General features: G+C 37.3%; 1 protein-coding gene and 1 long non-coding RNA gene across 3 annotated transcripts; one reads left to right on the top strand and one right to left on the bottom strand.

Moving 5' to 3' along the window:
• Positions 1 to 4,346: 4,346 nt before the first annotated feature.
• On the top strand, positions 4,347 to 10,256 carry LOC116114213 (DExH-box ATP-dependent RNA helicase DExH15 chloroplastic-like). Of its 2 annotated transcripts, XM_031400371.1 has the most exons (9): positions 4,347 to 4,939; positions 5,035 to 5,210; positions 5,309 to 5,422; positions 5,617 to 5,725; positions 5,836 to 5,922; positions 6,714 to 6,832; positions 7,497 to 7,674; positions 7,815 to 8,319; positions 8,416 to 10,256. In XM_031400371.1, exons 1-9 carry the CDS (start codon positions 4,442 to 4,444, stop codon positions 10,065 to 10,067), a joined length of 3,438 nt encoding a protein of 1,145 aa, XP_031256231.1. In that variant the 5' UTR covers positions 4,347 to 4,441; the 3' UTR covers positions 10,068 to 10,256. The 2 variants fall into 2 exon arrangements, with proteins under 2 accessions (XP_031256231.1, XP_031256230.1); XM_031400370.1 differs by having other exon boundaries at positions 7,815 to 10,256.
• A 1,490-nt stretch (positions 10,257 to 11,746) lies between these two features.
• Positions 11,747 to 12,655, bottom strand: LOC116114214. Its single transcript, XR_004125522.1, has 3 exons — positions 12,552 to 12,655; positions 12,174 to 12,363; positions 11,747 to 12,055 (listed from the first exon to the last, which is right to left on the bottom strand). It is a non-coding gene; the product is annotated as an uncharacterized LOC116114214 (long non-coding RNA).

The following is a 12,655-nucleotide window of genomic DNA, read 5'->3' as shown; positions in this document are numbered from 1 at the left end:
AACTTTTACATCTCAATTAATATGATAAAAAAAAATATCAATCAGGGGGCGTTTGGTTAGGGAGTATTTGAGATTACTAGGGTTAAGTCATCTTATATTACTTGATTACCATGTTTGGTTATCAAGTAATATAAGATATCAGTAATCTTCAAATACTAATAGTGGTTACTATTAGTAATATTTGAGGTAATCTGATTATCTTCATTTTTTAGGTATTATAAGATTACCAAGGTTATCTTTTTTTGTTATAATTCTATCCCTTATTAATAAAATTTTAGGACAATAATGCCCTTATTTTTAAATTTATTTACATGAATATGGCTTTTATAATTTCACCCCCAATTAATTAATTTTTTTGGACAAAATTACTCTTGAATTCAAAACAAATTATAGCCCACCCGCAGCCGATAACCTCTGCTATCACCGGAACGGCGCATGGAATGCCGAAAATGGTAGTCGTGCGCCGATATGGCCATTTCTGACCAGATATCTAGCAATTTCTGGCAAGATCTAATCTGGTCGTCAAAGGCCATATCCATCGATCTGGCCGTTGACAACCAGATTCGTAATCAATCTGAGATTCGTAGATCTAGCCGTCAAGTCTGTGGTCGTCAACGACCATCGATCTAGCCGTTAACGGCCAGATTGACGGATATGGCCATTTCCGGCCAGATATCTAGTCGGAAATGGTCATATCGGTGCACGACGACCATTTTTGGCCTTCCGTGCGCCGTTAGGTTGCAGGCGGCCGGCAGTGGCTGGTTGGTGGGGGGTGTTTTGTTAATTTTCTAAACTTTTATTATAAGGTTGTTTTTGCTAAGTTTTTAAATGTAGGGGGGGTTATAGAAATCCAAATAATAATAATATTAAAAAATAATATAATAATATTTAATTAGAGGACAATTCAGTAATTTAAATAATATATCTACCAATTTATTCCTCTCAACCAAACATATTAATATAACATACCCACCAATTAATCAAACACTTTGTCCTAAAGATTTCCAGTAATCTTTAAGGTAATCTATCTTTCCAGTAATCCAACATTTCCTGAACCAAACGTCCCCTCAATGTTATGTTACTTGACACTTAAAACTTTTGAATGAAAAACTTGGATATATAATATTATTCACATTATTATACTCATTGAATGGAAGTATAATCATTTTAGTAGCATCCCAACTTTTATCTTTTGGAGCTCTATTTATCATTTTTTTTTTCTATTTCCAATAACATTAATTTCATGAGTAATACTAAATATACAACTTTTTTCATACAACATTGTGTGGCAAAATATGATTACCTGATTTTAAATTAAAAATAAACTTTCACCCAATCATCGTTTGCCACATAATGTTGTATGAGAAATATTATATGTATAGTATTATGCTAATTTCATATACTATCCTTAAGGTTTTTCATAAGAGCAACATTTTATTTACAATTGAGTCATACAAACAGACAAAATTAATATAAAATGATTACTTTATCATTTATTTTTTGTATGTTTGTATAACTCAGTTGTATGATTCAGCATTGCATTTTTCATAACTACAAGTGTGTACCCATGGTTTTAAAACTCGGACCGGCCCAGCCGGTTTAACCGGTTGAACTGGGACTCGGGGCCTCCTCTGGGTCGGGTTACACTTTCAACTGTTTTAAGTTTGAAATCTTGCAAACACACCCTTGATTAATACAAATCAGTCCCGAAGGTTTGAAATCCAACAAACACACCCTCTGGCTAAATGCAAATCGATGATGACCTCCCCTTTTCGGACGACCTTCCACCTTCCTTTGTTGTTGAAAACCACATTCTGATTTTCTCGGGGGCTGTGACGCTTCATCTCCTGCCCCGCACGATGTTTCGTCATCCAACAATTTTTCTTCCATTTCCCGGTGTTGATTGGCATTCTCCGGCATCAAGAGGCCTCCTCAGCCACCGATCTACCTTCTCCCAAGCTCTCTTGTCGTCATTCACGAAGATCCACAGTCATCTTACCAAAAAAAGCCACCGCAACCTTTGACTTCCATCACCGATCTGCCATTTTCCAATGATGCCTCAACTTGCTAGCTACCGATTCGTCCTCCCTATCACCCGATCTACCCTCCCTGATGTGTTGCCATTGCACTCCTAGTCGATCATCGATTTGCATTTGGCCAGGGGTTGTGTTTGCTAGATTTCAAACCTATAGGGTCTGATGGTATTTATCAGGGGTGTGTTTGCTATATTTTGAACTTGTTAAATCATTGGTTAAACCGATTAACCTATGACCCGATCGCTTGAACAGGTCACCCCTTGGGTCGTGTTTTGAAACCTTGCGTGTACCTACCATTGGAATATTAAGCACTTAGACGTAAAAGTATTGAAAAAATCAATACTAACAGTTGAGGGGTATTTTACTATTTTATCTTTTAAGATTATGCGTGAGCAGTCAAAAGACTAAAATACCCAGATGAATAAAAGAAATTATAATTTAATTTTCTTTTATTAACCAAATATAAAATTGACAATTTACAAAATAAATAATTTTTTAGAAAAAAAAAAAAAACTTTAAACTTAACCTAATGCAAAAGTCACTTGTCCCCTTCCCCCACCGTAAAAAAATATTTTGGATTAAACTTTAAAGTATGTATTATGTACTTTTGTTCCATTGATGAGTTTTATGTATATTTGTTCAATTATAAGTTGATTTTGACACCAACTATTCGCATGTGTGAAGTGCTAAGCGGACTTAAAAATCACACGTGATATGGAAGTGCAAAAAAAAGATATGGAGTGAGTAGCAATTTTTAAAGTGGTTCGAATGCTCTAAGGCAAATCCTACATCCACTGTGGTTATATTAATGGTTGATTATAATCAGGTCGCATTCGGTGAGCTGAATTACAATAGAGAAAATAAAATGAATGTAGAGAGAGAAAGAGAAAGTATATGTTTTGAGTGGTGGATGAGCCAATCCTGTAAAATAGAGGAGAGCTCTCTATTTATAGTTGGAGGATTCAAGCTAGTAATCATGATTCTGCGAGTAGGCAGGTGTGGTACAATTCCTAACCCGCTTCCCATTGGTTATCTACAAGAAAGATCTCCTTAAATCGCGTAGGGCTTCAATAGGTGGACAATTCCCAGCCACTTGTAGGTCTGGCGTTCACCTGCCTTACTGATGATGGCCTTACCCCTCACATCCTTGCGGGACGTGGCTGCATCCAAACGACAGAAAACCTTCATGAACTCTAATTGGTTTCTGTTGATGCATGCCTACGATAGACCTGGTTTTTGGGCATAACATAAGTATTAATATTGTGATGGTATGATAGAGAATGGGTGTTGCATTGGGCTAGCAGTGGGTGAAATGGGGAAGCTTTTGGGCATTAAAGAGGAGTGCGTAGGGCTAGCGTTGCTGGGCATGGGATGACGGCATGATGGGTGTTTGATTGGAGGGAGGCTTAGGTGTTTGAATGGAGGTTGTGATTTGAATTTACTATTTAAAAATGGGGGTGCTTCGGATTCGACGGTATGCGACTTGTTGTGAAGATGGGGGAGGGCTGTTGGGGTGCCAAGGTGTGAGTTGTTGAGTGTTTTAAGTAAGGTTTTAAAACTTAGCCTAGTCGGTTTAACTAGTTTGATCAGGATCAGGTTACAAAATTCAACTATTTTCGAAATCCCTAATTTGACTGCCAACGAACGAGAGCATACCAAGTGTTGAGGTTAGAGGACTTTTGTAGAGTGGAGGTCGGTGGTTCAAAGGGTGGTGTCAGAGTGAATTTTGGACATCGGGATCAGTCGAAGTTTGGCCGAAAAAATCAACCCAAGTGCGGCAATATATGTGAGTCATAACCGATGAACGGGAGGCTACCAAGTGTCAAGGTTAGAGGGGTTTTGTAGAGTGAAGGCTGGTGGTTTAATTGGTGGTCTCAGATTGAATTTTGGTTGCCGAGATTAGTCAAAATTTGGCCGGAAAAAACAAAGCCTTAACTGTCGCAGGGTTGTGTTTGCAAACCTGTAGGAAATGATTGAATTTTTAAGGGGTGTTCGAAGATTTCAAATTTTCTGGAGCACCGGTCAGACTGCCAGTTTAACAGGTCGAATCAGTCAACCTGAGACATGGCCCATTGGGCGGGTGACACCGCAAGTCACGGCGGCTTTGGCCTTAGGGGTTGTTTGGTTGCCACAAGAACTGTGCCTAAAAGTACCACAAGGTTAGGTTTATTATAAAATAAAATTCTTACGTTAAAATTTTGCTTGCAACTGAATCACAACTGAGTCATTCACACAACTAGACAAAAATGGTACAAAATTTAGTTTTTTGTCTAATCACTAATGGCAATATAATCCATGATTACATCAGAACGTTTAAACGACGTCGAGTTGGCCCTAACCCGCAAATATCGTGTTACCAAAAGCAATTATCTGAAACTTTTTATCTTGCAGGAATCTCTCCCGCCATGAACACACTCTCTATCCTCTCCCCTCTAAACACGTTTTCAGTATTCTCCTTCGCAACATCGAAACCTTCCTCATCTTTCAAGTTTCACATTCTTCCTCAAACCGTAGGCTCTTGCATTTATAAACCGCTTTTCTCACCGAATTCACTTCAATTTCGAGCCTCATACAAGTCCCCAAAGTCAGTCTTCTCCGCCGAGCCCGGGCTTTCAGATGCCGATGGCGAAGAAGAAGAGGAGGAAGATTATAACGACGACGACGATGAAGAAGAAGTCGCTGATGAATACGACGACATTTCTTGTGGAATCTCGGATGAATTCCAACAAAGTGAAGATGAATTCGAAACTTCTGTAGACTCTACAGACGCGTCGACTCGGCGAGAGGAGTTCAAGTGGCAGAGAGTCGAAAAGCTTTGTAATGAAGTTAAAGAGTACGGTGACGAATTGATTGACGTTGACGAACTTGCTTCTGTTTACGATTTTCGCATCGACAAATTTCAGGTTTATCTATTTAATATATTTATACTTTTCGACATACTCTAAAATTTTAAAATTCACATCGTATTTCGTTAGACTTTTTGAATTTGTTTTGCTAGCGGTCGGCGATTGAAGCGTTCTTGAGAGGCTCTTCAGTGGTGGTTTCTGCGCCTACAAGCAGTGGAAAAACTTTGATTGCGGAAGCTGCTGCAGTTGCCACCGTAGCGAGAGGACGCCGAATCTTATATACGACACCGCTTAAGGCATTGTCTAATCAGAAGTTTCGTGAGTTTCGGTAATTAAATGGTTATGTTTTTTATTGCGAAACTATTGTTAGGTGGTTGGATTTTGCAAAACTTTTGTATATTGAATTTAATTAATTTCGATGATCAGGGAGACATTTGGTGATAATAATGTTGGTCTTCTTACTGGAGATTCTGCAGTCAACAGAGAAGCTCAGGTTTTAATTATGACTACTGAGATCTTGAGGAACATGTTGTATCAGAGGTATACTTAGTAGTGTTGAAATGTTATTATATTTCTAGAAGGAATTTTCATTTGTATGTATTAAAATCTTGATATTTATCTTATGAAAATGTTATTTTCAAACTATATTTTTTATGATCTCATTGGTCTTATTTTTCTAACATAATTTAATAGCTGGAAACAAGGATGGGAGTTTATTATATATTCTCATGCAGTGTTGGGATGGTTTCTTCTGAGAGTGGACTTTTCGAAGTTGATGTGATAGTTTTGGATGAAGTTCATTATTTAAGCGATATATCTCGGGGTACAGTGTGGGAGGAGATAGTAAGTACACTGTTTAGGGCTCAATTGTAGCTCATGCTTTCATTAGGTTATATATTTCCAGATTATTTATTCTCTTGGGATATTTATTTATTTTTTTATTTTTTTTGCAGATTATTTATTGCCCCGAAGAAGTTCAAATCATATGCCTGTCAGCAACAGTTGCAAATGCAGATGAGCTAGCTGGCTGGATTGGTCAGGTAACATTTTCTGTTATATTATCTAGCTCCTGATTATGTTTGAATTCTCTAGGAAATTGCGAGGATGATGCTTGTCAGGCATATATTACCTTGCAAGTCTGAGTGAATATTTGTGTTTAGCTTATTTTCAATTTGTGTCAGTCTAGTGCATTCTTAGTTATTTGAATTTTATTGCTCCAGCTTCCCTTGCTTTGATCCAGTGGTAGGAATAGAATATGTTTTTGTGTCCTTGTTCAACTAAGTATAAGTTGTCAGAGATTGACTAGTAATTTTATTCTGTGTTAGATTCTTCATAAACGTCTATCTACTTTTTAATTAGATGGTGTCCTCCCTAACATTTACGAGACTTCTGAGGCAAATTTTCTCTTTAAGATTTAAGTTGTGTGTAAGATTGCCTAGATGAGAAATATACTCTTTGAAATTTAATTTTATCACACATGTTAGACACTGTTTCAGAAGAATACACTTTCTTTTACTGTATTGTTTTTATTTATTTATTGTTGGATAAATACTAGAAGAATATCATTGTTGTAATTTAATATTCAACTATTCTGGGGTTGTTTATGCCATGTTTTAGGTTATGTTGGACTCTTTTCTGTGCATTATGCATACAAAGATACTAGAATATGCTTAATGGGATTGAAATAATATTATTGCTTGTCTTTGGATTCTATGCGTTACTCATGTTAGGCCTTGCTTTTGAAATTTTGCAGTGTGCATGATGTGTTGATATTTGTGATATTTGGACCCTAGAGATGGTTAATTCTTTTAAACTTTTGTCTTTTCTCTAGATACATGGTAAAACTGAGTTAGTGACATCGTCTAGGCGACCAGTTCCATTGACTTGGCACTTCTCAACCAAGAATGCTTTACTACCCCTTCTTGATGAGGAAGGAAAACACATGAATAGGTATATTATGTTGTCCTGAAGTATATGTTTTTCAATCTTGATAGGCAGTATTATTTTATCTACATCTTTTGGGCAAATGGTTAATTTTTCTATGACCTTGTTACCCTTTTTTCTCAATCCATGCCATGATATTGTCTACTTACTGTTATTAGCGTATTTATCGCAGTATATATTTCTATGTTTGATTTGTTATATATTAGAAGATATGGTTACTGAAATGCCGTTCTTCTTATATCTAATAGTATTTCTGTCCTCTAGTAACCCATTGTGAGAAGGAGCATCCTTTTGAGAAAAACAGTTTATGTACTTCTATAAGAGACTCTGGGGTGTCTGTTTGTTTATCCAGATAGGAAACACTTACTTACAGTTTTGAGTGTAAACTTCTTATTCATAAACTCTTTATTATTCATGAACAAAATTAGTTAATAAGTTTGTCATTAATGGTTTTCATTCTAAATTACCAATGAATTTAGTAACTTTTGACGTACAATAGCTTTTCTGTCTATTAAGAACCATTTGCAAGCTTGTGAAAGCTACTGAATTTCCTCATATTCTTACTTAGGCTTGTGGATTCCTTTTCATAGTAGTTTTATTTGATATCTGTTGATGGCATTTGTTTTTCCCTCGGTGAATAACAAGTTTCTATTTTCTTCATATGGATCAGGAAGCTGTCACTCAATTATTTACAACTTTTGGCTTCAGAAGGTAAATCGTACAGGGATGATGGGTCTAGAAGAAGGAATTCCAGGAAACGCAGAGGTGACATGAGCGTCAATAATAATAGTGCCTCTGGACAACCTAAACTTTCAAAGAATGACATGAACACAATTCGTCGCTCACAGGTACAGATGGAGTCAGATGTCTGATTATCATTGATGTGTTTTATTTTTTAAATAAGGATAATTACTCATCAATTTTTTTCCTACCCTAACTTATGACCTCCACTCATAATAAAAAATTAATTTATCATTATAATTATCAGGTTCCTCAAGTTATTGATACATTATGGCACCTTCGGGCGCGGGATATGCTGCCAGCAATTTGGTTTATTTTTAACAGAAGAGGATGTGATGCAGCTGTCCAGTACCTTGAAGATTGTAATCTATTAGATGATTGTGAGATGAGTGAAGTTGAATTGGCCTTGAAGAGGTTTCGCATTTTGTATCCCGATGCTCTCAGGGAGACTGCTGTGAAAGGACTTCTAAAAGGGGTTGCAGCACATCATGCTGGCTGTCTTCCTATATGGAAATCATTTATTGAAGAGCTTTTTCAGCGAGGGCTTGTTAAAGTTGTCTTTGCTACAGAAACACTTGCTGCTGGAATCAACATGCCTGCTAGGACGGCTGTTATTTCATCTCTCAGCAAAAGGATTGCTAGTGGAAGGATCCAGTTAACCTCAAATGAACTACTTCAGATGGCAGGACGTGCTGGACGTAGAGGCATCGATGAAAGGGGTCATGTAGTGCTGGTTCAGACCCCTTTTGAAGGTGCTGAAGAGTGCTGTAAGCTATTGTTTGCTGGAGTGGAACCTCTTGTGTCACAGTTCACTGCTTCTTATGGAATGGTGCTCAATCTTCTTGCAGGTGCAAAAATTATTCGTAGATCAAATGAATCAGATAACATGAAAGCTTTACAAGCAGGCAGGACTTTGGAAGAAGCTAGGAAATTAGTTGAGCAAAGTTTCGGAAACTATGTTGGCAGCAACGTAATGCTTGCTGCAAAAGAGGAGCTTGCTAAAATACAGAAAGAGATAGAAATGCTGACTTCAGAAATTAGTGATGATGCTATAGACAGGAGAAGTAGGAGACTTTTGTCAGAGGCTGCATATAAGGAGATTGCGGATCTACAGGAAGAGTTAAAGGCAGAAAAACGCCTTCGAACTGAACTACGTAGAAGGATGGAGTTGAAGAGATTCTCTGCTCTTAAAGGTCTTTTAAGGGAATTTGAAAATGGCCACTTACCCTTTTTGTGCTTACAATACAAAGATTCTGAAGGAGTTGAACACTCGGTCCCTGCTGTATATTTGGGGAAGTTCAACTCACTTAATAGTCCAAAACTTAAGAACATGGTTTCTTCTGATAATTCTTTTGCCCTAAATGTAGTTGCAGTTCAGACAAATGGTGATGACTTTGAAATTCAAGATGTTGAACCATCTTATTATGTGGCTCTTGGTTCAGATAACTCTTGGTATTTGTTTACTGAGAAGTGGATTAAAACTGTATACAAGACAGGCTTTCCTAATGTTGCTTTAGCTCAGGGAGATGCTTTGCCACGGGAGACAATGGGGTTGCTTCTGGATGAGGGGGATATGCAGTGGGAAAAGCTTGCTGGTTCTGAATCTGGTGGTTTATGGTGCATGGAAGGATCTTTAGAGACATGGTCTTGGAGTTTAAATGTGCCAGTTTTGAATAGTCTTTCTGAAGATGATGAAGTGTTACACATGTCACAGGAGTACCATGATGCTGTTGAAAATTACAAGCAACAAAGAACCAAAGTAGCACGTTTAAAGAAAAAGATAGCACGCACAGAAGCATTTAAAGAGTACAAGAAGATCTTAGACACTGTTAAGTTTACTGAGGAAAAGATAAAACGCCTGAAGGCTAGATCAAACCGTTTGATCAATAGGATAAAGCAAATTGAACCATCTGGTTGGAAAGAGTTTTTGAGGATCAGCAATGTCATACATGAAATTAGGGCACTGGATATCAATACTCATGTAATTTTTCCATTGGGTGAAACTGCAGCTGCAATTCGAGGAGAAAATGAACTCTGGCTTGCAATGGTTCTTAGAAACAAGATTTTGCTAGATTTGAAGCCTGCACAACTTGCTGCTGTCTGTGCAAGCTTAGTCTCTGAAGGGATCAAAGTTCGTGCTTGGAAAAATAACGGCTACATATACGAACCTTCCACTACTGTTATCAATGTGATTAACTTTTTGGAGGACCAGAGAAGTTCCCTATTGCAACTGCAAGAAAAGCATGAGGTAGAGATAACTTGTTGTTTGGATAGCCAATTTACTGGCATGGTAGAAGCCTGGGCATCTGGTCTGACATGGAGGGAGATGATGATGGATTGCGCCTTGGATGATGGGGATTTGGCTCGCCTATTGAGACGATCAATTGACTTATTGGCTCAGATTCCTAAATTGCCTGATGTAGACCCACTGCTACAAAAGAATGCAATGGCTGCCTCTGGTGTAATGGATCGTCCACCAATAAGTGAGCTAGCTGGATAAAGTTTCCTTGGTGATAAAATGGTATTTGTAAACTTTAAATGTATTCTCCACATGTTGAATCTTTTCTAAAGCTGTAGCCGGGGTTGGATACACGTATTAACATCTGCCATCTCATAATTCATTTTTCAGAATCGTATAGCAGCTGAAGGAAGACCTAAATTTTTTAAGGTCATTTCCCAGTTTTTGAAAGATTGTTTACTTGGGTCATCATTGTATTTCCTAGTGTAAAGACTTAAGGTCCTTCCCCATCCCCAAATGCCTATATTTTGTCTCGGTTAATTTAATTATGCTTGGCTGCCTTGTATGGACAATTTGGGTCAAGATAAATTTTCAGGATTGAATTACTGTCGATTGCCCTTTTTTTTCGACCTTAGTTTTGGTGGTGTTCTTCCTAATTAACTAAGAGTTGTTAGGAATGATGCAGGCTTTCAGATACTAGATGGATATGTTAGTCGAGGTGCAGATCCCAATTTACTTATGGTTTTTTGAGCTTCCAAATTTATGATGCTACTCAACATGACTTAGCTGCTCAGTCCTGATATCCCTACAAAAAAGAAGAATTCGTGATCTGTTGGGATGGTGAGTTCTGTAAGCCATTCTTCTATCATGAGTGGAGCTATTTGCACTCCTTTTTAAAATGCTCACAATTTGACATGTTCTCATACACATTGCCATCTTCATGTCAAGAATTCGTTATTGGATATATAATTGTAAATTTTTGAAGCCATTTTTTGTTTTTAATAATAATAATTATTATTATTATTATTTACCGAAGTATTACAAGGGGGATATAAGTTGTACTGGGGCTCTGACGAAGCAGTGCATGTCTCCGTTCAAGACAACTGTATCAAAAGATTGGAGGGTTAATCACTTAATTGGTTGTGGTGGTTATTTTAGTAATCTCAACGTAAGAAAACGTTATCTATGCATATGCTTCACTATGCTATGATGTTCAAGGTCAAACCTTGATCTTTCCCTATAACACCTTCGTTGGTAACTGCTTAAGATTTTGAGTTCAAAATTCTATACTATTTCTAAATACAAGAGCTTGTTTACCCAGGCTGGAAAATCGCATGAAATTCATATCCATCTATGAAGTCCACCAAATAATTGTTCGTGCTAGAAATTATCTTTCAACATTTGTACATGCGAATCCGTCTTGTTTCCATTGGTAGAAATCCCAAAATGATAAAGCGCATTAAAAACCACTGTTGAAGACCAAATTCCTACCATGCGCTTAACCTGTTAAATGTAATGCGAATACTTATTGCAGTGTCTAACATCCTGACCACCACATAAATGATATCCGAATTCCAAGGCAAAGATTGGTGCCGTTTATGATTTAACCTTGTATACTGGGCCACCTAATCAATTAGTTTTGAATTCTAGATGGTAGAATAATGGGATGATGAGTCAGACATGATTATCGACATTCCTGTTAAATAACTGCAAAAATAATCAAGGGAATTAAAATCAACTCAATGCGATTACAGCTAATAGTTGTTATCACGTCATAGCAATTGAACAGGAAAAGTTATTATTTCGCGGCAGTTGCATATACAAAATCAGCGGCAGAGTCGATGACAGAAAGGAGATATTTTAAGGCAGGAAGAGCAGTTGATATGGGCAATGAAGAGCAAAACAAGTTGAACAATTGCAATAAATGGCAGGGCCTAAGCGAGAAACATTAGAAGAGAAATAAAAAATATAGATGAATGGAATGGACATATATCTCAGGTTTTACATCACATATTACCTCTCTATATACATGATGATGGCTCAAAATGCCACAAACTTGCATTATACTACAATCCTCCGAGCCATATCCCCCTTCCTCAGATTCTTTATTGAGTTGGTGAGACAGAAATATCAGAGTACATGAAAGATGAATCCTGCAAAAGCTTTTCCACTCGCGGCGCTGTTGACCTTTCCAATTCCAGCACCAGTGTATATAATGTGTGGTCAAGACATTTGAAGTACAAGAATATCTGAAATACAAGTTATCGAAAATATATTATCATCTTCTTCCAATTATCATCAGGTATTGGATGTAGGGGAACATATTCGGGATACCAGATACAGCAATTAAAAAAAAAAAGTACGTACCATATCTACTACAGGGTCACAACAAAGCATATTACGATCCAGAAAGCCATCTTTGAAACCGTTGTAGTCTTCTAATTGGATAACCATTTGAAGCCTTTGCCTGGTTGTGGCATGGGCTGTTCTGAGGGAAACTTCTACTTTTCCTTCTTGTTCGAAACAAGAAATCTTCGGTATCCAAAACATATGAGACCTACCAGGCACAAATTTCCAATTTATTAGCACAATGATATATCTACTTCAATCTCTCCTATAATTTAACAGTTTATAGTTAAAAAAAAAATTAAAATAATTGATATACAAACTGACACATACAACCGAACTCAACAAGGCCACCAAACCAGTTAGAGTTGGCTTAAAAAGATTTACAAAATAAAATACCTTGGATGAATTGCAAGTTATCTTGCACTCCAAACCGTTAGCAATTTGAAGTCCTTCCATGGCCTGGCATGTAGCAGAAAATTCATCATCACCTGCAATTTTGC

The sequence above is a fragment of the Pistacia vera genome, unplaced genomic scaffold, assembly GCF_008641045.1.
Source record: "Pistacia vera cultivar Batoury unplaced genomic scaffold, PisVer_v2 Contig703, whole genome shotgun sequence".
In the NCBI taxonomy this organism is placed as follows: domain Eukaryota; kingdom Viridiplantae; phylum Streptophyta; class Magnoliopsida; order Sapindales; family Anacardiaceae; genus Pistacia; species Pistacia vera.
The sequence above is the reverse complement of the archived record's forward strand: the minus strand, read 5'-3'. Positions and strand labels throughout refer to the sequence as shown.

Coding starts and splice junctions, on each gene's coding strand:
- LOC116114213 (XM_031400370.1), top strand. CDS start 4,442: ATGAACACACTCTCTATCCTCTCCCCTCTAAACACGTTTTCAGTATTC. Junction 4,940..5,034: donor TTCGCATCGACAAATTTCAG/GTTTATCTATTT, acceptor TTGTTTTGCTAG/CGGTCGGCGATTGAAGCGTT. Junction 6,833..7,496: donor GAAGGAAAACACATGAATAG/GTATATTATGTT, acceptor CATATGGATCAG/GAAGCTGTCACTCAATTATT.